Source organism: Aristolochia californica, unplaced genomic scaffold (assembly GCF_029961685.1).
Source record: "Aristolochia californica isolate CCGP_79_NKW_82.1479 unplaced genomic scaffold, dmAriCali1.0.hap1 SCAF_14, whole genome shotgun sequence".
Taxonomy (NCBI): domain Eukaryota; kingdom Viridiplantae; phylum Streptophyta; class Magnoliopsida; order Piperales; family Aristolochiaceae; genus Aristolochia; species Aristolochia californica.
The window spans coordinates 24,393,877-24,415,233 of record NW_027181815.1 but is presented as its reverse complement, the minus strand read 5'-3'; the positions used below and the strand labels follow the sequence as shown (position 1 = coordinate 24,415,233).

Here is a 21,357-nt window from a genome sequence, read left to right as displayed (position 1 = left end):
AGATGCGCCAATACTGCGAAAGGTGGCACCATTTCTGAAGAAGCCATGAATCATTGCTATGATATCCTCCTTGAGCCGAGGTCAAAATCTTTTTAAAAAATCTCCATTGAAACCATCAGGGCCTGGCACCCTATCACTTTCCATGCCTAAAATGGCACGCTCAATTTCTCCGGCTGAGAAAGGTAGCTCTAATAAAGAGGCAGCTGCTGGAGAGAGACGAGAGAAATTGATGTGTTGAAGCTTTGGCGTATTGGGGGATTCCTCCGTATACAAGTCTGTAAAAAACTTAAGCAACACAATAATAATCGAGGTCCGACACGACGTTACCTCATTATTGATACATAATGAGGTAATCCGATTGGACCTGCGTTTTGTCGATGCCACGTCATGGAAAATTTTTGTATTTGTATAACCCTCCTTCAGCCATTTAAATCTGGCACATTGCTTCCAACGGATCTTCTCTTAATTTTTTTAGAGAAAAGGTGTGAATATAATACTGAGAGAGAAAAAAATACAAACCTTACTATTTTAATAATCACTGTAAATCAGTAATAACGGATCTTCTCTTTATGCAAGATAGTATTGAGATTAGAGTTAAGAGAAACTCGGGAAGAAAACTCCGCTGGAGTTAAGTATCGTTCTTCTTCTACTAGGTCCATGTCTGCAATCTGAGAAAGGAGAGAAACCTTCTCAGCAACCAAAGAGATATGATGACTAGCAGCCCATTCCTTGATTTTTCCTTTTAAGAATCGGAGCTTCAGAGGGAACGCCAACTCCGGTCTACCAAAACTTGGGCCTTCAGTACACCATCCATCAATAAGAGCATCAATTTTTTTTGCAGATAGCCATGTTTTCGAAACGGAAGGGAGAGGGTCCCCATTTTTCGAAAGAGGTGGTCAATAGGCCAATGATCTGACCCCACCTTGTTAAGAACACGGCCAGAGACATTCCCGAAGAGCTGCAACCAATCTGGACATGCCAAAAAGCAATCAAGTTTTAATAGAATTGGTTGTTGTTGGTTGTTCGGCCATGCATAATTCTTTACGAAAATTAGTATCTCATCCAGCCCACATCCGCCAATGAAATCTGAGAAACCACGCATAGAGGCAGATATGCGGTTGGCCGGTGGTTTCTTCTTGTTACAGTATCGGATAGCATTGAAGTCACCCACAAAAAGCCATGGGTGGCTCCAAGACTGATATAGCTCACTAAGCTCTTCCTAGAAGAGGGCGCACTCCCGATATCTGGTCGGGCCATAAACTCCCCCCACACACCATATTCTGCTGGAGGAAAGATCCCTGAGCTGGATACCCAAATAAAAATGACCTTCAGACACATGAAGGGAGTCAAAATATGTAGAATTCCAAGTGACAAGGATGCCCCTGGAGTTGCCAGCAGCATTAACAGCCACCCACTTTATTGAAGGGTTCGACCAGAGATCCTTGACAAAGGCATCAGACATCTCTTGACATTTTGTCTCTTGCAAGATAACAATAGAGGGTTTGAATTGAGAGAGAAAGCTTGAAATCATTCCCCACTTCCGAACGGCACCAATTCCCCTAACATTCCAAGATAACACAATCATTTGTTACCATGCTTCTGGACTCCCAACGAGGAGTTGTCCCCAGGCAGCTGACCTCGATATACAACTCCCATAAGACGCGCCAGATTCATCATTTGCTGCCATGTCTCATCATCATACTTATGACGCTCAACTTGGAGTTCCTCCACTAGTCGAGCAGATCTATCAGTTGAGGGAGGTGGGAGCTGAGTGCTGTCATGTCTCTCAGGGATTTGGAGATTTGTCGAAATCGAATTTCCTTTAGTGATATCAATCTCCTAACGCCGTCTTCTACTTTGGTAAGTAGCAATGGATAGGGGGAGAGATTGGGTTTAAATGTGGTTCAGGATCAGGATTTTCGGGCTCCATGAGTGAGTGAAAAGGCGAGGGGGTGGCGACGGCATACCTAATCTCGAACAAGGAGAGATTTGTTCAACAGAGGTAGGTGGCAGGCTAGAGGTACCAAAATTGTTTCCATACAGATGGGGATTCCATTCCCCGAAGGAAGCAGAACTGGGGAAGAAACCTCCCTTGGCAGATTTTTTGTTGGCTTCCTCTGCACACTTGCCAATGAGATGCGGCCCGGTAGTGATGCCAGGCCGAGATGGAGGGTTTTGATCGGGGGGATTCCCGGGATTAACATAACTCGAGGTATCGAGATACATGGGTTGACACACTTGGTTGGATTGGACATCGAGGAGAGGCATGGAAGAAAGAATTTCTCGAGAATTGGGTTGGAAAAAATTTCCTTCTCAGGACCAACAATGTGGAGACCAACATACATATGGTGTGTGGATCTTTAGATCGCGGACTCCAAAGAGATTCTTGGGACGAAGAGGAAAATCGGGGGGGGGGGGCAGGGGTGAAAGGACGTTAGGGATGATGGTGTTTCGGGATTCAGAAAGGTAGAGGAAGACGTGGGGAAGATGGGGTTTCGGGATTTGGGAAAATAGCTTTTGAAGGGATTTCTGATAGAGTTATGGGAGAGAGCATTAATTTTTCTGACGAGGTTTTAATGCTTTGGCTTGAAATGCGAGCTGGTCCAACTTTTGAATTTATGGAAGGGGGGATGGACGTTGTGAATGGCAGGGAGCCAGCTAATACTTTTTTTGGATTCGCTATTTGAATTTGTAAGCACCATGGTGGCTTCGAAAGCCGGGCTGGCGTCAAACGAGACAGGCCTCGAAATACTCCCCAGAGAGTTCAAATTTGAGAATGAGTTGGAATCGGAACACGGTAACAATGTAGACTCACCTACGGATGATGGGTTAAGACCTGAGTTGACCTGGTTAGGAGGTGAGGCTGACTCGGAGAAGGGTCATCCCCTTTGTGTCCGGCAATGCAAAATTAGTTCCAAGAAAAGAGTCTCGGACCATCGTGAGGATTGGGTAACAAAAGCCATGGCAATGTCAAGCTTTCTTCTCTCCGACGTGTCTTCCGCCCACTGTAATATATTTCCGAAAGCACAGAAGACTCGGCGCAGTACCTCCTCCGACCAGAGCTCGATCGGTAGACCTCTAACTGAGATCCATTGGCCGAGCGGATGACACAACTTTGTCTCCTCCCATTCCAACACTTCCACCCCCGTTTCATGTTCCCATATCCTGGCATCCAGAACAGACTCTACATCTTCCCTCGAGTTGAGAGAAACCAACCCCTTCCGAAGGCCCAACCAAGATGTTTTGGGTAGGTAATCGAGTTGTACCTTATCGCGGATCCAAGATGCGAGAGATTCGTTAGTCTAGACATCGGATTTGGCCACCACCGTGAAGACAGATTTCAGCGCCATCCTTCCGACTGAGAAAAAATCGGGGGGTAAAAGGATGGTAGGGTACTGGGCAATGGGAAGGGGGGTTTTCTAAGGGAATGGGGGTAGGCAGCTGGGATTAGATGTTTGATTGATTTTCTGGTTTGTATTTGATTGGGGGGGGGGGGGGGGGGGGGGGGGGAGGAGGGGGAAATGGAGGGCATCTTTTCTGGAGAGAACAGGATGGATGGTTGAAGATCGTTTACCAATTTTCGATGGTGTCACAGTCTGTTTTTCCCATGATTAGCGTCCCCCTTCTCTGGACAACTTTGAGCTCCTGAATCCCCTTCTTTCGGAACACCGAGAGGGAGAAAGAGATTTCCCCTACTCTCTTACTCTGGCCCTCTCGGAATTGCTGACTCGACCATTGCTGAGCTCTCTAGTCTCCTTCACGGCTTGCGTATTTTTCAGAACCGCTTCAGCAGTCCCCTTATCGTGGAGGGAAACTCCATGGTCGTCATCGAATGGTGTTCTACCTCATCCTTCCCTCCATGGCGTCACTGGCAGATTTTTCTTGATATTTTGGACATTGTTTCCACCATTTCTTGTACTTAGTCTCATGTACTTAGATCAGCCAATTCGGTTGCTGATTTGTGTGCTAAATTTGCCACACCCCCCTCCCCCCTCTTCTCCTCTTAAATCTCTTGTTGTTAGGGGAGGTCTCCCTTGATGTATCTTCTCTTTCTTTGAAATAAAATTATCAACATTTTAAACAAAAAAGACCTTAAAGCTTCCCAGATTTGTTTTCAACCTAGATTTTGAAAAGGCATTTGACAGAGTCAATTGGAAGTTTCGTGATATTTTTTTTTGAAAGAATGGGATTTGGTGCTAAGTGGAGGTTCTAGATTCAAAGTTGTATCTCCTCGGCCAGTTATTTGGTGCTTCTGAATGGTACAGTGTCTGGTTATTTTAAAGGCACTCGGGGAATCCGTCAAGGGGACCCCCTGTGCCCTCTACTTTTCAATGTGATAGTGGAATATCTCTCCTCTTTAATTTATTCGGCAAGGGATTTGGGGGGCTTCTCCACACAACGGATTTAGCGAGTTTTGATATTCCGATTTTTCATTTTGCGGATGACACCATTTGCTTTGGTGTGACACCATGGATCAGATCAAGAAGTTGAAAGTTGTTCTTGGTCTATTCGAGTTGGCTTCGGGTCAGAATATAAATTGGAGGAAAACCACTCTCTTGGGATATTATATTGGAGTTGAGCTTAGAGATATGGCTGATTTCCTAGGATGCTCTCTGGAGAGTACGCCAGCTACACCTTTTTGATTCTCGTCCCATGGCTGAGCTTTGGTCCCCTCTTATCGAGAAATTTGAGAAGCGACTTGCAACTTGGTGGGGTAAGCTCCCATCCACAGCAGATCGACTCACTCTGTTAAAGTCTTGCTTGGCTAGCTTGCCAAATTATCTTATGTCTTTTATTAAGTGTCCAGCCTCTGGGTGCTCAAAGATTGATGTTATTCGCCAACGCTTCCTATGGAGAGGTTTAGAAGACACATTTAGATATCATTTTGGTCAGTTAGAAGGAGACTTGTCTGCCTCAGGATAGGGTGGGTTGGGCACAAGACCTACAAAGGATATGAATAATGCCCTCCTGCATAAGTGGATTTGGAACCTTAATGTCAACCATAGAAATTTGTGGAGGAAAATGGTGTGCTACTATCTTCAGATTCCAAGGCATTGGTGGAGAGAGGGAGGTGCTCCCCGCCGTCTATCCCCGATTTGGAAATCCGTTTATAAGTTGCTTCCAACCTTCAAGGCCGCAACCTCCTTCTACCCGGGAAATGGGAGGACTCTTTTTTTCTGGGCCGATGAGTGGTGCGGCTCCCGTCTCCTCTCTGAGGAATACCCAAAGCTGTCCAGGATTGCTATGGACCTATCATGCTCGGTACCAGAATCTTGAAGTCTTCTCTTCCGTTGGAGCTTGAATGATGATGAAGTTATAGCCTTCTGCTCACTTCTTTCCGGTCTCAGTAGTACTATCCTCTGGGAGCAAGTACCAGATAAACTAATTTGGAAGCCTAGCATCAGCCTATTCCCACATCAGGGAAGTTGTTGCCAGTCTGCCAGAGCACAAGGCAAATCTCTACTAGAGACTCTCAACGCCTAACAAAGTAAAATTCTTTATTTTGATAGCCATCAGAGAGCAAATACTCATTGCAGACAATCTTCACAGAAGAGGCTTCACCGCTCCGGATAGTACCCGCCCCCTCTGTGGCATATGTGAGGAGTCAGTACAACATGTTCTTCTGCATTATGGTTTTTCATGGAGAGTTTGGATGGCAATGTTCCTAAAATTGGCAAGCTTCTGCTCTCTGCTTGCCTTGCTCACATCCCTTCGTGTCTATGGCTTGAGAGAAATAATTGGAGATTCAATTTCAAGTTCAACAATCTAGATAGTATGGTCTCTTGCGTCGTGGGTATGGTTTCCAGCTGGCTCGACACTAGAAAGGAATTTGCTCCTCAGGCCGGTGTCTCCCTTTGATGGAATTGGTGTCTTCTAGCCCACATGGTGGGTGCCAAGAAGATTCCAATCAAGGCAGAATGGGAGCCTCCCCCTAGTGACTGCATTAAGCTGAATTTCGATGACAGTGCTTTGGGATGCCCCGGACCAGTCGGTGCGAGGTGGGTATTCAGGAATGATAGAGGAGAGGCTATTCATTCCTATGCTAGGCTAGTTGGCATCGCGGATTCCAACACTGCGGAGGTGACTGCTCTTCATTTTTTTTAAATGAAGATGTATAAGCTATTAAATGAGAAAAGAGTACAATACCTAGCTAAAAAGGGTCTTCCTTCACAACAAGTTGTTGGAGTGAAACACCTAATTTAGCCTGAGTGTCAGCAAAATGATTGGGTTAGCCAATTCTATGGCTAATAGGTTTGAAGATTTTCAAAGACCATCTTCAAGGGAAGCTACTGATTGAGGGAGACTCTACAGTGGTCATCAGGTGGTGCTCTAGTTCAGCCTACCCCACACCCCCCCCCCCCCCCTCCCTTGGCAGCATTGGCCAATTACTTCACTTATTGCAGATATTGTATCTTCCATTTCTTGTACTTGGAATCACATTCCTAGGTTAGCCAATTTTGTGGCTGATAGGTTAGCTAAATTTGGAAACTCCTTGCAACCTCTCATTGTTTGGTACAGTTCCCCCTCTTTGTAATCTTGCTTTTTTGAGCCTTTAAATATAACTCAGCACTATTTCAAAAATAATAATAATAATAATAATAATAATAAATTGGAACTTCCCAGCAATCTCTTATTGTTTGGGACGGTTCCCCCTCCTTGTAATCTTTCTATTTTGAGCCTTTTAATATAACTCTGCACTATTTCAAAAAAAAAAAAAAAAAAAAAGTAAAAGAAAAGCAATCTTAGCATCGGTCTTGTGAAATCCTTAAGAGTAGTATCAAGTTATAACCAGCATTACATAATTATATTCTAATTCAACAACTAACTGAGAAAAACAATGCATAATATCATTTCAATATGAACAGTCATTCAATAAAAATTATGAAACTTCAGGAACAACAAACATAAAAAGAGGACCAAAAATAGAGAGTACTTGGAGCCACATTCCGCGCTCTACTAATCACCTGGCAGACTCCCAAGCTAAGGCGGGTATTTCTCTCCAACACTTTGTTGTGGAGTCAGGCCCCCAAAGCTAGGTTTGTAATTTCCTCTCCCTTTCTATCAATATACGCACTTGCATAAAAAAAAAAAAAAAAAAAAAATAGAGAGTACTTACTTTTCGCTTACTTATTCCACCATCCGCATCAACCAATTCACTGAGTTTCTCTTCAACTGCAATTTGAAAGTAACAAGAAAATGGTTAATAAGAAATACAGGAAACAAAGCTATTGACAAGAGAAGGAAAAAAAAAATTACCTCCTTCAAAACGACCGCTGCTTGAGCCCTCCAAGGGCCTATTGGTTTTACAACTCAAAAATTTGGTAGCACTAATCTTCCCCTTCTTAATTGAACTTGATGACCTAGAAGATTTCACTTTAATTGATGTTTTCACGATTTCAGGCTTATCCTCAACTGTGCACTTAATGGGCTTGCAATTGTCTTCTACTGTAGTAGATTTGCTCATGGTTTCTAATAAAATAGTTTCTGAAGGTTGAGAGGCACCACAAGTTTCATCCATAACATTCTTCTTGGGCAAATTTATATGTGGTAGAGCAGTTTGAGAAGACATGCTGTTAAATCCTTCACTGGGTAAAGAAGATTTACCCATACACTCAGACTTTTCACCAGTAAGTAAAGGTTTGCAGGAATCCCTTCCTTGTAATGGCATTGAAACATGCAACAGTTGAACACCAGCATGCAATCTATTTAAATTGTCTGGTTTTTTCCATGAGTTCTCTAGCTTCTGCAGATCAGATGATGGTACACATGCAATGGTCGAATCCAATTTTTCCAAGGAGTCTTCGGTAGGAGTTTTTGTTTCATACACATTAATCCCAGCTTTGCCATTTTCATAAAGCATCACAGGCTCAGGATATTCGTCATCAGAATCTACTTGAACAATAGCTTCTGTATTGGATGGGTCACCGCCAATATAGCCCTGGCATTCAGAGGAACCACAAAGACACTTTTTGGCAGCTGCCCCAAACACACGAACAAAGTTATAATCAAATGTGACTTCTTCACCCTGCCACAGTTACAATTCCAGATAACAAGGTAAACAGCAAATCATAGTTAAGAAAAAGAAGAAAAAAGAGATGCTCATTATACTAGAAGAAGGTAAAGGCTTTATGAGAAGAAAGCTATGATATCAGCAGTACAATGTTTTTTCTTGCTGGTTGGGGGTTCTTTTGTTTTTTCTGACTTTTTTTTGAAAATAGCAAAAAGTTCATAAAGAGAAAATAAAATAAAATTTTGAGACTTTTTTATGTGATTTCTCCTTGTTGTAATTCTTTTTCTTGTATTTCATCACTCAATGAAATCCTCAATATTCTTAAAAAGAAAAAGAAGAACTAAGCAAAATCCTTAATATTCTAAAAAATAAAAAAGAAAACTAAGCCAATTAAAGGTGGAATTAAGTAAAGAGAAACTTTTTTATTTGAATGAAAGTAAACAGATTTTTGAATTCCCAATTCAATTTATTTTAGCTTAAATGAGTCACAACGGGCATTGTAATACTAGGAGGTGCATTTTTACCACTAGCCATCCAAGATAGACCTTGAGGAAAGCCAACTTTCCTGAAACAGAACATAACAGTACTCCAGTTTTTGAAAGTCAAACCCCTACTCTCGAGCGACTTGACCCCAAGTCCTCACATTAGAAACCCTCATGTAGCCATTGAGCCAAAGGCCCAATCCACAAAGTGAATTTGGTTTACAATATCAAAAAACTGTTTCTAGAGAAATATAATTCTAGCACCATAATCTCAAAAATTGAAGCAATAACTAGTCAAAATAGAAAACAGAGGCACTACCTTCTTAATATCCCTTAATGCAAAGAGCCCAATACAAACTTCTCCATTCACCATCCACTGCTTGACAACATTTAATATTAATCAAAAATATATGCAAAATACATAACAGTCAACCAGAGCCAATATATACAGCAATAAATTGACACTTCATAGGAATAGTGGCTAATACGTTTGTTTGCATTCCCTCTTACCTTCTACATGCCATTAAAACAGATGCAATGCATCCTTCAATTATACTGCAAAACTAATTTAACATGCATACCAAAGATTGAGGATGTAACATAGAATAAATTCTTCGTGTCTATTGTGGAGATTAGGATATGATCAATATGCTATAGCCACTACATGGGCTTCTTCTTTTCCAAGAGCATCAAAATGGCAAGTTCCTTATTGAAGGCAATTCCAAAGTAGTGACTGCATGGTGCTCCTCAGGATAAGACCCACCCTGGCACCATTAGAAGACTTATTACGAGACTGTAGACATTTTTTTCTCATTTTGATTGTACCTGGAGTCCTCTTCCTAGATCAGCTAATTCCTTAGCTGGTTCTTTAGCAACGCAAGGGGTCTCCCTCCAATATCTCGTTGTAATAGGAGACCTCCTTGAGCCGACTTGTGCCAACCGGTCCGAGTCGACTCATGATTTAAACTAAACTTAACTTCCTAAGTTTCAAAAAAAAAAAAAAAAAAAAAAATAGGAGACCTCCTTGCTTGGACCTTATTCGTCTTGTTCTTGGCTTTTGCTGTGAATAAAATTCGCATTCTCAAAAAAAAAAAAAGCCGAGTATCGAAGCCGAAATTTTACAAGATAATTTCTACACAAGACATGCTTTTTTTAACATACTGAAGAATCTTTTACAGGATCAGAATCATTGAGATGAAAATGCCTAGTACATGTGCTGCCAAAACTAAGAAAGACAAATAAAATAGATACATGAGAACAGTTACAAACAGCTGCAATAGAAAAGAGAATAGAGAGTATCAATCTATGCTTCAGTCAGAAGGATTACGTCGAACTCAGTAAAAGGATAGCAAGAAAGTCCAGAAATGACATGGATAGAAGTGTTAATGAAAGAACTTAAGATGAATAATGAAAATACCCTTTTACCAATTTTTTGTGTAAAATAACAATAATATATGCATCTCTCTTAAAATAAATAAATAAAGAGGCCAAATACCCTTTTGACCTATTTTTTCTTCCTTGTCATAAAAACACATTGTTTGGAGGGTGGGATAGAGTGCAGAGGTTTGGGGGTAGGTTGGGGGGAATAGTCTTGGGTTCTAGAGTCACAAACTAAAGATTAAGGGGATCAACATGAAAAAACGAAAAATTATAAAATATCCTTTTATCCTATTTGTCCATACATGTTACATAAAATAATACAAAGCACATCTGAATTTGTACAGTTTTTACATTATTTTATAGGTTAATAGTCATTTTGAGATGCAATTTTTTTTGAGAAGAGGTGTGAATGTATTACTGAAGAAAAAAAATTACATACCTTGAAGCTAAAAAGACATTTCCTCCACAACAAGATGTTGGAGGATAACGCCTTTTTTCGCTTGAGCATCGGCTAAGTGATTAGCAGATCTTGGAACATGTTTCCAAGTGTATTGTAAAACAGAAATTAACTTACAAATTTCATCAAAAAGCTCCCAATGATGCCAAGAAGGTTTTGATGAATTCGAGCACCAGTTAATAAATGACTTCAGAATCCCCTTCAACCAAGAGAGCACCCTTCTTTTTTTGCTTGAAAAGTTTCAGTCCGTTGAACAGCCCATGCAATTCCGCGCAAGTAGAGTCAGATACTCCAATTGGACCCGCGTATGTGAAGAGAAGATTTGCTTGATCATTGTGAATTACTCCGCCAAACCCAGCTGGCCCCAGACACCCGAGAGCACTTCCATCAAAATTCAGTTTAAAATGTCCAGGAGGAGGTTGGGACCATTCAACCATTACAGGGGTCTTCGATGGAAAAGTCATACCCGCAACATTTCGCCAATTTTCACGCATGTTTGTCGCTTTTAAGTTATAGAATTCTTTGCGAAGGAGAATCCAAGAGCTAACTTGACCGATGATCTGCTCACAAAGAATATTCCGAGGGAGAGCTTTCTGATTGAATTTTCGATTGTTTCTTTCTTTCCATAAATTCCACGCAATGTGCCCAACACAGCAAGAGATAAAAAATTTCCCCAACTTGGAAGATGTGAGCTAACCAAAGTTAAGATAGTGTTATGTAAATCTTGCGATGGGCAATATAATAAACCGATTTTGTCCATTAATTCGGTCCAAATCTCATGAGCATATTCGCAATGTAGAAGCGTGTGATCTACTGTTTCAAGGGATGTGTTGCAAAATGGGCATTCTGGATTAGGAATATTAGTGCCACGTCTTTGCAAAGCGTCAAAAGTTAAGATTTTTTTACAACATACCGTCCAGATGAAGAACTTAACTCGAGGAGGAATCGGGAGCAACCATGCAAAGGCAGCATGATGTTCTGCGTGGGGAGGCGTATACGAAATCATATGATGGTATGCAGAAGCTGTAGAGAACATACCTTGGTTGTTCGGCGTCCAGATGAGTGTATCGGTAGAGCTTTTTAAAGTCACATCAAAGAGCAAGTTGACTAAGCAAGTGGCTTCAACAGCTTTAGAGTCATTCAATGCTCGCCTGAGATGAAGATTCCAACCGCCCGAAGACTGCCAATGGTCAAAAACCATTGTGCTACGAGATCTTGACAGTTGATATAAACGTTGATGACTTTCCTTTAAACAACTTGACCTTATCCACCAATCTGTCCAGAATAGAGTATCTGTACCGCTCCCAATGTAGCATTTGACGGCAGATTTGAAGGTAGGTAAGAGTTTGGCAAATTTCTTCCAAATAGGGGATAACTTGTAAAATATTCTTCCGTCCATCCACCAGCCATTGTTTGTTCCGGATTTTATTGCAACCATTCAGTGCCACAGCAAATTGGGTTGCATGTTGAACTTCCAAATCCACTTTAAGAGCAGAGCCTTGTTTGTGGTAGCAATGTCCAGAATCCTGAGGCCCCCCATTACAAGTGGTTTACAAACATCTACCCATTTTACAAGATTAAACTTTTTTTCCCCATTTGGCCCATCCCATAGGAATCTTCTTTTCAAAAATTCAATTCTATCCCGAATAGATGCTGGACAATGGTACAAAGATAAAAAATAAGATGGGATACCATGAAGGCAAGATTTGATAAGAACCAACTTACCAGCTTTGGATAAAAATTTCCCTTTCCAAGAAGCCAGACGCTTTTCAAGCCGCTCAACAACCGGAAACCAGGAGTTTTTCGTAGGCAGAAGCGGAGTCAAAGGTAAGCCCAAATATGTGCTCGGAACGGACGCTACCTTACAACCCAGATAGTTCGCCATTGAGTTGAGAATAGAGGTTTCAATATTAAATCCAAAAATTGATGTTTTTTCCCAGCTTATCTTTTGACCCGAGGTCAATTCAAAGATGTTCAAAATTGCTTTCATGTGTTTGATTTGTCTCATGGACCCATCAGCATACTGTAGAACGGCAACTTCTTGGTTTGTATCAGAAAAAACAGGACTTAGCCAACCCAAACGTTTTGCAAACCGGATCATAGAGGTACGGTATTCTCCAACAAGAGTAAAAATAAATGGAGATAGGGGGTCGCCTTGTCTTATCCCCCTAGAAACTTTGAAATAACCTCGAGGTTTCCCATTTACCAAGACAGAATAAGAAGGAGAGGAAATAAAGCTCCTCATCCAGAATTTCCATCTCGTGCCAAAACCCATACGGTCAAAAAGATAGTCCACCAGTTTCCAATCAACCCGATCAAAAGCTTTCTCAAAATCAATTTTCAGAACAAACCTTAGAAGGGAAGATTTTTTTAAAGAATCAAAGGAGTTCATGAGCTGTTAGAGAAGAGTCCAGGATGTTTCTGTCTCGGATAAAAGCACTTTGACAAGGATTAATTACCTTGTAAAGGACTGCTTTCAGCCGATTAGCCAATAGACGCCCAATAATTTTATATGAACTGGAAGTGAGGCTAATAGGGTGAAAATCTTTGGGTAACTCCAAATTAGTTTTTTTAGGAATAAGTGCAATAAAAGATGCGCCGATTCCAGAGTGAGTTATTCCCACTTGGTGAAAATTGTGAACGAGGGCACAAACATCATTTTTTAACAGGTCCCAAAAACAGTGATAAAACTCACCATTAAAGCCATCTAGTTCGGGGGCTTTATCTTTAGGAAGGTCAAGGACAGCCTGTTCAATTTCTTCTGAGGAAAATGGTTTTTCAAGATCAGCAGCGTCTTCAGCTGAAATGCGCTCGAAGTCGAGCTGATGGAGTTTTGGTCTTCTGAAACAGACTTTTGAATATAGCTTTGCGAAGTACTTCACCAAAAGGTTAGATATGGAGGCACTATCCGTAACCACTTGGTCTCCGTTACAGAGAGTAGTGATACGGTTAGTCCTCCTCCTGGCCGAGGCGATGGAATGGCAAAACATTGTATTGCCATCACCCTCAGCCATCCAACGTAATCTTGAACGTTGTTTCCAACGGACAGATTCAGAACGAAGAAACATAAGATATTCAGAATTTAAATTATTTCTAACCATTAAATCAGTAGGAGAGATTAACCTCTATTCCTTCAGTAGATCCAGCTCAAAAATGCGGCGGCGAATCGAATCTTTCTGGGAAGCAGCAGAAACTCGGTGATTTTTATCCCACAGTCTGATCTTTGTCTTGACGGCTTTGAGTTTCTGAAGGAGGGCCCAGCCCGGGTTCGGATGATTTTCCAACTCGAGCCACCACGTTTTCAAAGAAGGGATGAAAGCCTCGGTTAATAACTAGGCGTTCTCAAGCCGAAAGGGAGATCTTCCCCACGTAACTAGCCGAGTGTTGAGTTGGATAGGCCAATGGTCAGATCCTATTTTGTTTAGGACTTGGCCAAAGGCGTTTGGGAAAAGAAGGTTCCATTCTATATTGACAAAAAATATGTCCAATTTAGACAAAATAGGGGGATTCTGACAATTTGTCCAGGTGAATTTTTTCCCTGAGAGAGGAGCCTCGGATAGAGCAAGACTATTGATAAAATCAGAAAAAGCTCTCATGGTTGATGACGTACGGGAGGCAGGAGGACTTTTGTCAGAGCAAAGTAGAGTCGCATTGAAGTCTCCTCCAAGGAGCCAAGGGAGTTCCCATAATTGGACAAGCTGAAAAATTTCCTCCCAGAAAGATGCTCGGTCACGATAACGAGTTGGCCCATAGATGCCGGCTAGCGCCCAAGAAGTACCAAGGTTGTGATCCAGGAGTTGGAGACCGATTGAGTATTGTCCCGGAACGATGGAAATAGCATCAAAAGCAGTTGGATCCCAGATGACAATTATGCCACCGGAATGGCCAATTGCATCCACATTTGCCCACGCTAGGTTGGTGTCATACCATAAATTACAAACATTGAGTAATCAAAAGACTGCATCTTAGTTTCAAGAAGAATAGCAATTTTTGGTTTAACATCAAAAAGCGCCGCTCTAATGAGGGCTCACTTGGCCAAAGAGCCGAGTCCTCTAACATTCCATGATAGAACGATCATGGAGAACGGTGGGTGTTGATATTCCGCGCCACAGCGCCAGCTTCAAGGTAGCCCACACAGAAGATGTTGGCGAGCTCCATCATTTCTGAAAATTCCTCCCGTGGAAAGTCTTGTTCTTGTTCCAGCAGAAATAGGAGGTGCGCATCCCGTGGATTGGAGTGAAGGTCATGGTTGGGGTAGATTCAGAGGTTATAGTTGGGGGAGGTCGGACCAAATTGGGGGGATTCCAGAGGGGAATGCAAGAGGGTGATCGTACCAATCAAGGGGAAAATCCAATAGGGGGGGGTGTAGTGTCTTTGACTTTATCTTTTTCAGTGTTTTTTTCGGAAGGTGCGGGGATGCTGTTTTTGGCTTTATTTTTCCCTTTTTTTTTCCTGGAATAGGTATACCGGTAAGGGGGTGTTGGCATTTTGTTTTCCAGTATTGGTGTGCAGGGGAGGGGTGATTGTTTTGGGGGTTGAGGTTTCCATGGTGTTCGAGTGGGGGAAGATAATACGAAGGGGGGTGGGGCAGAGGATAGTGGGAGAGTGAATATAAAAGGGGGGAGGGGAGTAAAGAGGGGGATAGAAATCCCAGGTGGATTCATTGGAGAGGAGGGAAGGGCTTAGCAGGGCATGAGGGGGAGCCGTAAATAGAGAGGTTTGTGTCAGAGAGGAAGGGTCTGATGAGACGGCGAGAGGAACGGGATGTTGGGTGAGTTGATGTGGAAGGTTTGAGGGAGAGGGGGTCACAGGAGGTAAGCCTCGGGAAGGAGCCAAGAATGTGGGTGAAAGTGGGGAGAAATGGGAGTTTATCGAGGTAGAGAAGCCGCGGGAAGGGGGAGAGTTTGTGTATGACAGGCGAGGGGTACGGCTTCGGAAAACGAGGGCTTTAAGCGGCGGAGGGGAGGGGGGGATTTAAATATGAAAGGACGGGAGGGCGGCGTGATGTGGACTGAGGGGTTGGCGTATGACAGGCGAGTGGTACTGCTTCGGGAAACGAGGGTTTTAGGCGGTGGAGGGGAAGGGGGTGATGTAGAAATGAAAAGACGGGACGACGGTGTGATGTGGACTGAGGGGTTTTGGGAATTGATGTGGTCGACGGCAGTGGATTTGATGGTTGAAAAGGTGTTTTTTGTATGTAAAAAAGTACGATGCGGGGCTTGAGGTTGCCAGATCATAGGGGCATTGGAAATACCATTGATTTGAGAGGGTGGTGATGGTTTTCGGGAAATGGAGAGAAAGGTGTGGGGGAAAGTGTTTCTTTTTTTGGTTTATGTGTCGAGGTGAGGCAGAGTGTGACGGCGATGGAGGTGAGCATGGGGAAGTAATGAGAGTTATAATCCCCTTGTCAGGTGAAGGATGTGGCGGTAGATCAGGTTGAGAGATCTTGTCAGATTTTGGGTTTGGGGACAGGTATACTGCAGATGCTTTGGGAAAATTGGGGAGTGGCACTGTGGGCAAGGGAAATTTCAGAGATGGGATTTTTTCGGCGGAGGCATTTATGTGGATTGAAACTTTTTCGGTGGAGGCATTAAAAGGGTTATTGTGAATTGGTAGTGATTGGACTGTTTCGGGATATGGGGTTTGATTTTGTGTGATCGGATTTTTTTTTTTTCGGAACCCATGTTCGATTGACCTCCGAGTGATGTTTCCGAGTCAGCAACTGGTGGGTCGGCTTAGCCTGGGTTATGTTTCGTGAGGTTTCTTCCGAGTTGGCTGCCGGAAGGATTTCCAGATCTCCAAATTCCACGGAGACCCAGATCGTGGTTTTTCCGCAAGAGATGAAAAAACTATAAACCACTTACCAGTGATTTTGGCCGGATGAAAAAAAATTTCTTTGTGAAGCTGCGTTAGCTGGCTTTCGGCCCATATAAGCTCTCCAAAATCTTTTGTGAGGCATTCCAGAGTATGCCAACATCGGATTTCCACCGGAAGACCTTTGACGATCACCCATTGCCCCGAGATGGGGGCTATGAGTTCTGGGCTCCAATTGGTCATGTGAAGGATCATTGAATTAGTCTTTGTCTTCAGTGAATGTAGTCTCCTGCGGTCCTCCTCCGAATGACAATTGATTAGCCAGCTCCTCTCATGAGCTTTGATGATGGTTGTGGATATGATATTTCGTTTTTGCAGTCATTCTTGGATTTGTTTGCTGGTGAAAAAAATTTCCGGATCTTCGATGAGTACTGCCAGGGACATTTTGTGCTTGCCCTCAGATTCGATGTGCGCTGGCAGGGATATAGAGAACTAGTTTTTTTGGGGTGAAGCTTGAGGGAGTGATATTGGTGGTGGTGTTAGACAATTGGTTTTGAAGACCTGAGTCTTCTCCGGTGGAGGATCAGGTGGAGGCGACAGAATTGACTGGTGTGAAGCGTTGGGTTGTGAGTGGATTTTTTGGGATGTGGCTAGCTGCCGGAGTATTTGATCAAAGCGTTTCCATCCCATTCCAGAAGTGGAGAGCTGTGGAAGAAAAATCATACCCATTATCATTTGGTCACGTCTTTGGTGGATGACGCATTCAAGAAGTCCTCCATGATACTGGATGTATACTTGGAATTCTAGATCCCCGGTGAGGAGTGATCTACTGTATTTTCTTCCCGTGTTCCCTAATTGGACTTTCCTGAAGATGTCTAGGAAATAGCTGACTGCGGAGATCAGGAGGGAGATGTATGATTTTTTCCCTCCTCTTGTGCATGAATATGGATGGCCTCCCCACTCTTCTCCTTCCTCTTTCGAAAAGTCAGCTTTGCTTTTCCATTCCGGAATTCGTATCTAGCTGGATCCTCCACTAGGATCCTTCAGCGTGAGGATCTCGAGATTACAGTTTGCCATCTCTCGCTTGAACTATCTTCAGAGTCAATACTTTATTTTTCCTTCTTGTCTTCTTCTTCCGATTGTTTACCTTTTCGTTGCTGCTGCTGCCAGTGCTACTTCCCCAGACTGGTTCGATCTTCGCCCCATCCTGGGCACTGTCTTACTAGAGGTGCTGGATCAGAGGGAATGATCGTTGGGTGGGAGTTACTTCGTTCCCCAGATGGTTGGTGGGAGGAAGTTACTCCTTGACCGACCCCTCGTCCAGCCATCTCGTCTTTCCTCTTTTTTTTTTGAGATGCACTTGAGCCCAACTTTAACATAGTATCAAAACAAAGTCTGTTCTATTGCTATAGCTGAACACAAAAATAGACATTTGTTGGAAGTCGGTTGTGCACTATAATATTTATAAATGTACCTCAATTTTATTAGCCTTATACAGTCTTTTTTTTTTTTTTAAATGGCCTTATACAGTCCTTATAGCATGTTATCTTATTAATAGGATGCATTCAACTGTTCTAGGTGCAAAGTTGCCTTATTCAGCACTCTTTCCTGATGCTACTCTTTTTCCTCTTGCTCTAAGAGTTTTTGGGTGTGTCTTATGTTCATGATTTCTCATTTGGCCGCTATACATTTGACCCAAAAGCTTTAAAGTGTATATTCTTTGGTTACTCTAAAAATCAAAAAGGTTATGTATGTTATCATCCATCTTTACATTGAACTTTTGGTTCAGCCAATGTCACTTTTTTTGAAGATCGGCCCTTTTATTCTCGGGTAGAGTCTTCTCCTCCTCCATGTTTTCACCTTCTGTAAGTATACCTAAACCACTTGTACCTTTGAACCAGCCTATACTACAGCCGTCGGATGCACCAATTGTTGAACCCTCTTCTCCATTGGCGGACCACTCACCCAGACCATCTGCTGATTTTGAGGTTAGTAGTCCTACTTCTATATCTCCAATTCCTTTTGGACCCCCATATGATACTCGATTGAAAAGAACCTCATTTTTGTGTTAAAAAACCATCAACTTTTCATCCTATTTCCAATTTTCTTTCTACACAGAGATTGTCCTTTGGTTGTTGTTCTTTTCTTGTAATCATCTCTTCTCTTCTCTTCCCAAAAATTATCAAGAGGCCCTACAAGATCCAAAGTGGAGGGCTGCCATAGAAGAAGAGATGGCAGCTATTTATGATAATCATACAAGGGACTTAACCATTTTACCACATGGTAAGAAACCTGTGGGGTGTAGATGGGTGTTTACTATTAAACATAATGCAGATGGTAGTATCTCTCATCTTAAAGATAGACTAGTTGCAAAAAGCTATACACAAGTCCATGGTATTGACATTGAAGAAAGTTTCTCTCCAATGGCAAAAGGTCAAACTCAGCACGTGTTTTAATCTCTTTTGCTGCAAATTCTGATTCTTCTCTTCATAAATAGATGTCAGAATGCCTTTTTTTCATGATGATTTGAGAGAAAAACTCTGTATGTTGCAACGTCTAGGTTTTTACGTTGAGAGAGAGAAGTTGTGCCACGAGAAAAAATCTATATAGTTAAACAGTCTCCACAAGCATAGTTTGACAAGTTCGATCAAGAGGTGATTGGTTTTGGTTTTAAGAGGTGTGATACTAATCATTCTATATTTGTTAAGCATACGAGTCATTAGTTGATCCTTATAGCAGTGTATGTGGATGATATTATATTTATTTTGATGAAAGGTGATTTTATTAAGAGAAAGAACCAAAGGAAACAAAAAAGGGGGAGCTAATCCCTAACAACAAGAGATTTCAAGGAAGCTCCCTCCTTGGCCAAACCATCGGCCACGGAATTTGCTGATCTCGGGATGTGAGACCAAAAACAATCAAACAAGCTGACAATTTCCATAATTTCAAAAAAAGTGTCCCAATGACACCATGGAGGCATTGAGGAATGCTCACACCAACTGATCACCACCTTAGAATCTCCCTCGATGTTAATGGGGCCAGTGCAATTATCACGGAAGACACGGAGCCCATTAAGGAGGTCGTAGAGCTCGACCGTCATGGAATCCGCAATACCGAGAGGGCCCGCAAAGGAGATCATCTAGTTCCTTAGAGATTCACGAACAACTCTGCCAAAACCCGCTAACACAAGGTTGCCGAGAGAGGAGCTATCAAAGTTTAACTTAAGGACACCGACCGAGGCCAGGGTCCACTCAGAAACAACTACGGGCGTTAACAAGGAGGGATATAAGTGGCATTTAGCAGATTAAAAAAACCAAGTTTTTTTCGAACTAAAGATCTTGGCCTACTCGATACTTTTTCAACAATGACGATTTGCAATCTCAGCATAGTATTTATTCTTTCTCAAAGGAAGTATGTGTTGAATTTATTAGAAGAAAGTGGTATGTTATGGAGTAAGCCTATAGATACACCCATGGACCTGATGTTGGTTTAGGAGAGGAAGTGGACAGAGGCAAGTTCTAAAGATTAGTGGGTAAGCTCATTTATCTTACAGTGACACAACCTGATATTTCTTTTTTGTAAGTGTCATTAGTCAATTCATGCATCAGCCCAACTATCTCACTGGCAAGCATTAGAGAGGATATTGAGGTATCTTTAAAAAAAACAAGACAGGAAGTTTTTAAGAAGAATACACATATTAACATTGAAGGATTTGTAAATAGAGACTGGGAATGTTCTCTAGATGGTAAGAAAACTACTTCCAGTTATTGCACAATGGTAGGTGGCAATCTTGTTACTTGGCGCAACAAGAAACAAAGTATTGTGGCAAGGTCGAGTGTCGAAGCTGAATACCACACAAAGGCTCATACTATACTCAAAATGTTATGGTTGAAATCCCTCTTGATTCAACTTGGGTTCTCCACATCAGCTCCTATGCAACTTCATTGTGATAATCCGGTTGTCATGCACATTGCAACCAATCCGTTTTTTTCATGAAAGCACTAAACATAATGAAATTAATTGTCACTTTGTTTGTCGAAAGCTATGTGCTAGAATTATCAACATGCATTACATTCCCTTCAAGAATCAATTGGCAAATATATTCACCAAGGAAGCAGTAGTGGGTCCATTTCCCAATTCATGTTCCTAGGTGGGTGTTTTCAATGTTTTTGCACCAACTTGAAGCGAATTGTCAAAATTATCAGAATTAGAAAAGTTACTTTTTTTTTAAAAAAGATGGTTATATTAAAGAGCACAAAAAGATTACAAAAGCTGAAGGGAGAAAAACCCAAACAACAAGGGCTTGGAGGGAAGCTCCCTGTTTCACAAGAACAACAACAAAATTAGCGGATCTTGGAATGTGATACCACATACAATCAAAGTCGGAAACAATATCCCAATGGCGCCACGAGGGGAGGGTGGTAGCAAAAGCATGAGCACAGCAACTAATCACCTCCATGGAGTCCTTTTCAATGTGGAGAGGACCGCTGCAATGGTCACAAAAGATGTGAAAACCATTGAGGAGGCCATAAAGCTTGGCCGTTGTCGAATCAGCAGTCTCCAATGAGCCAGCAAAGTAGATGATTTGGCTACCAAAGGAATCACAAAAGACTTCTCCAAAACCGGCTTTTCCGGGGGTTACCAAGAGAAGAGCCATCAAAATTTAACTTGAGGAATCCGGGCTGAGGCGGAGACCACTCCAAGACAATGAGAGGCCTCGAGTAAGCATGCAATTGAGCAAGGCAGCGTCAACTGTCTCGAATGGAAGAACCTAGAAAAGGGGAAAAGGCCTTCTTGGTATGAAGCCAAGAAGAAATATTCCTCGAAATGATGTCAGCAACGCTCTCCGGAGATTCAAAATTGACATTGAAGTGCATATGGTTTCTCTCGTTCCATAAACCCCACGGGATGAAGGTGATGCAGGCAGAGATCATCAACTTTCCTAGGCTGGGAAGGACGATGCCAAGGAACTTCTGGCTAGCGGAGGATAGGTCTGTAGGCAAACAGAACTATAAAAAAATGCGGCAAAGAATAGAGGTCCACACCTACCATGAGTGTTAGGAATTAATGGCCCTAATTCCAAACTAAGAGAACAATAATAACAATTTTTTTTAATAAAAAGGTGTATATTGCAATAAAAGAAGAAGGAAGAGTACAATACCTGGATAAAAAAGGAGCTTTCTCCACAACCAGATGTTGGAGGGAAAAAAGCA

General features: G+C 42.2%; 1 protein-coding gene across 1 annotated transcript in view; it reads right to left on the bottom strand.

Moving 5' to 3' along the window:
* LOC137949730 (uncharacterized) overlaps window positions 1–21,357 on the bottom strand; it is a 56,781-nt gene that overhangs the window by 22,744 nt on the left and 12,680 nt on the right. Inside the window, exons 10-12 of the mRNA XM_068795890.1 lie at window positions 8,813–8,869; window positions 7,258–8,026; window positions 7,118–7,173 (exon numbers count right to left, since the gene is read on the bottom strand). Of these exons, the coding sequence (XP_068651991.1) occupies window positions 7,118–7,173; window positions 7,258–8,026; window positions 8,813–8,869 (882 nt within the window). The remainder of the gene's footprint in view (window positions 1–7,117; window positions 7,174–7,257; window positions 8,027–8,812; window positions 8,870–21,357) is intronic.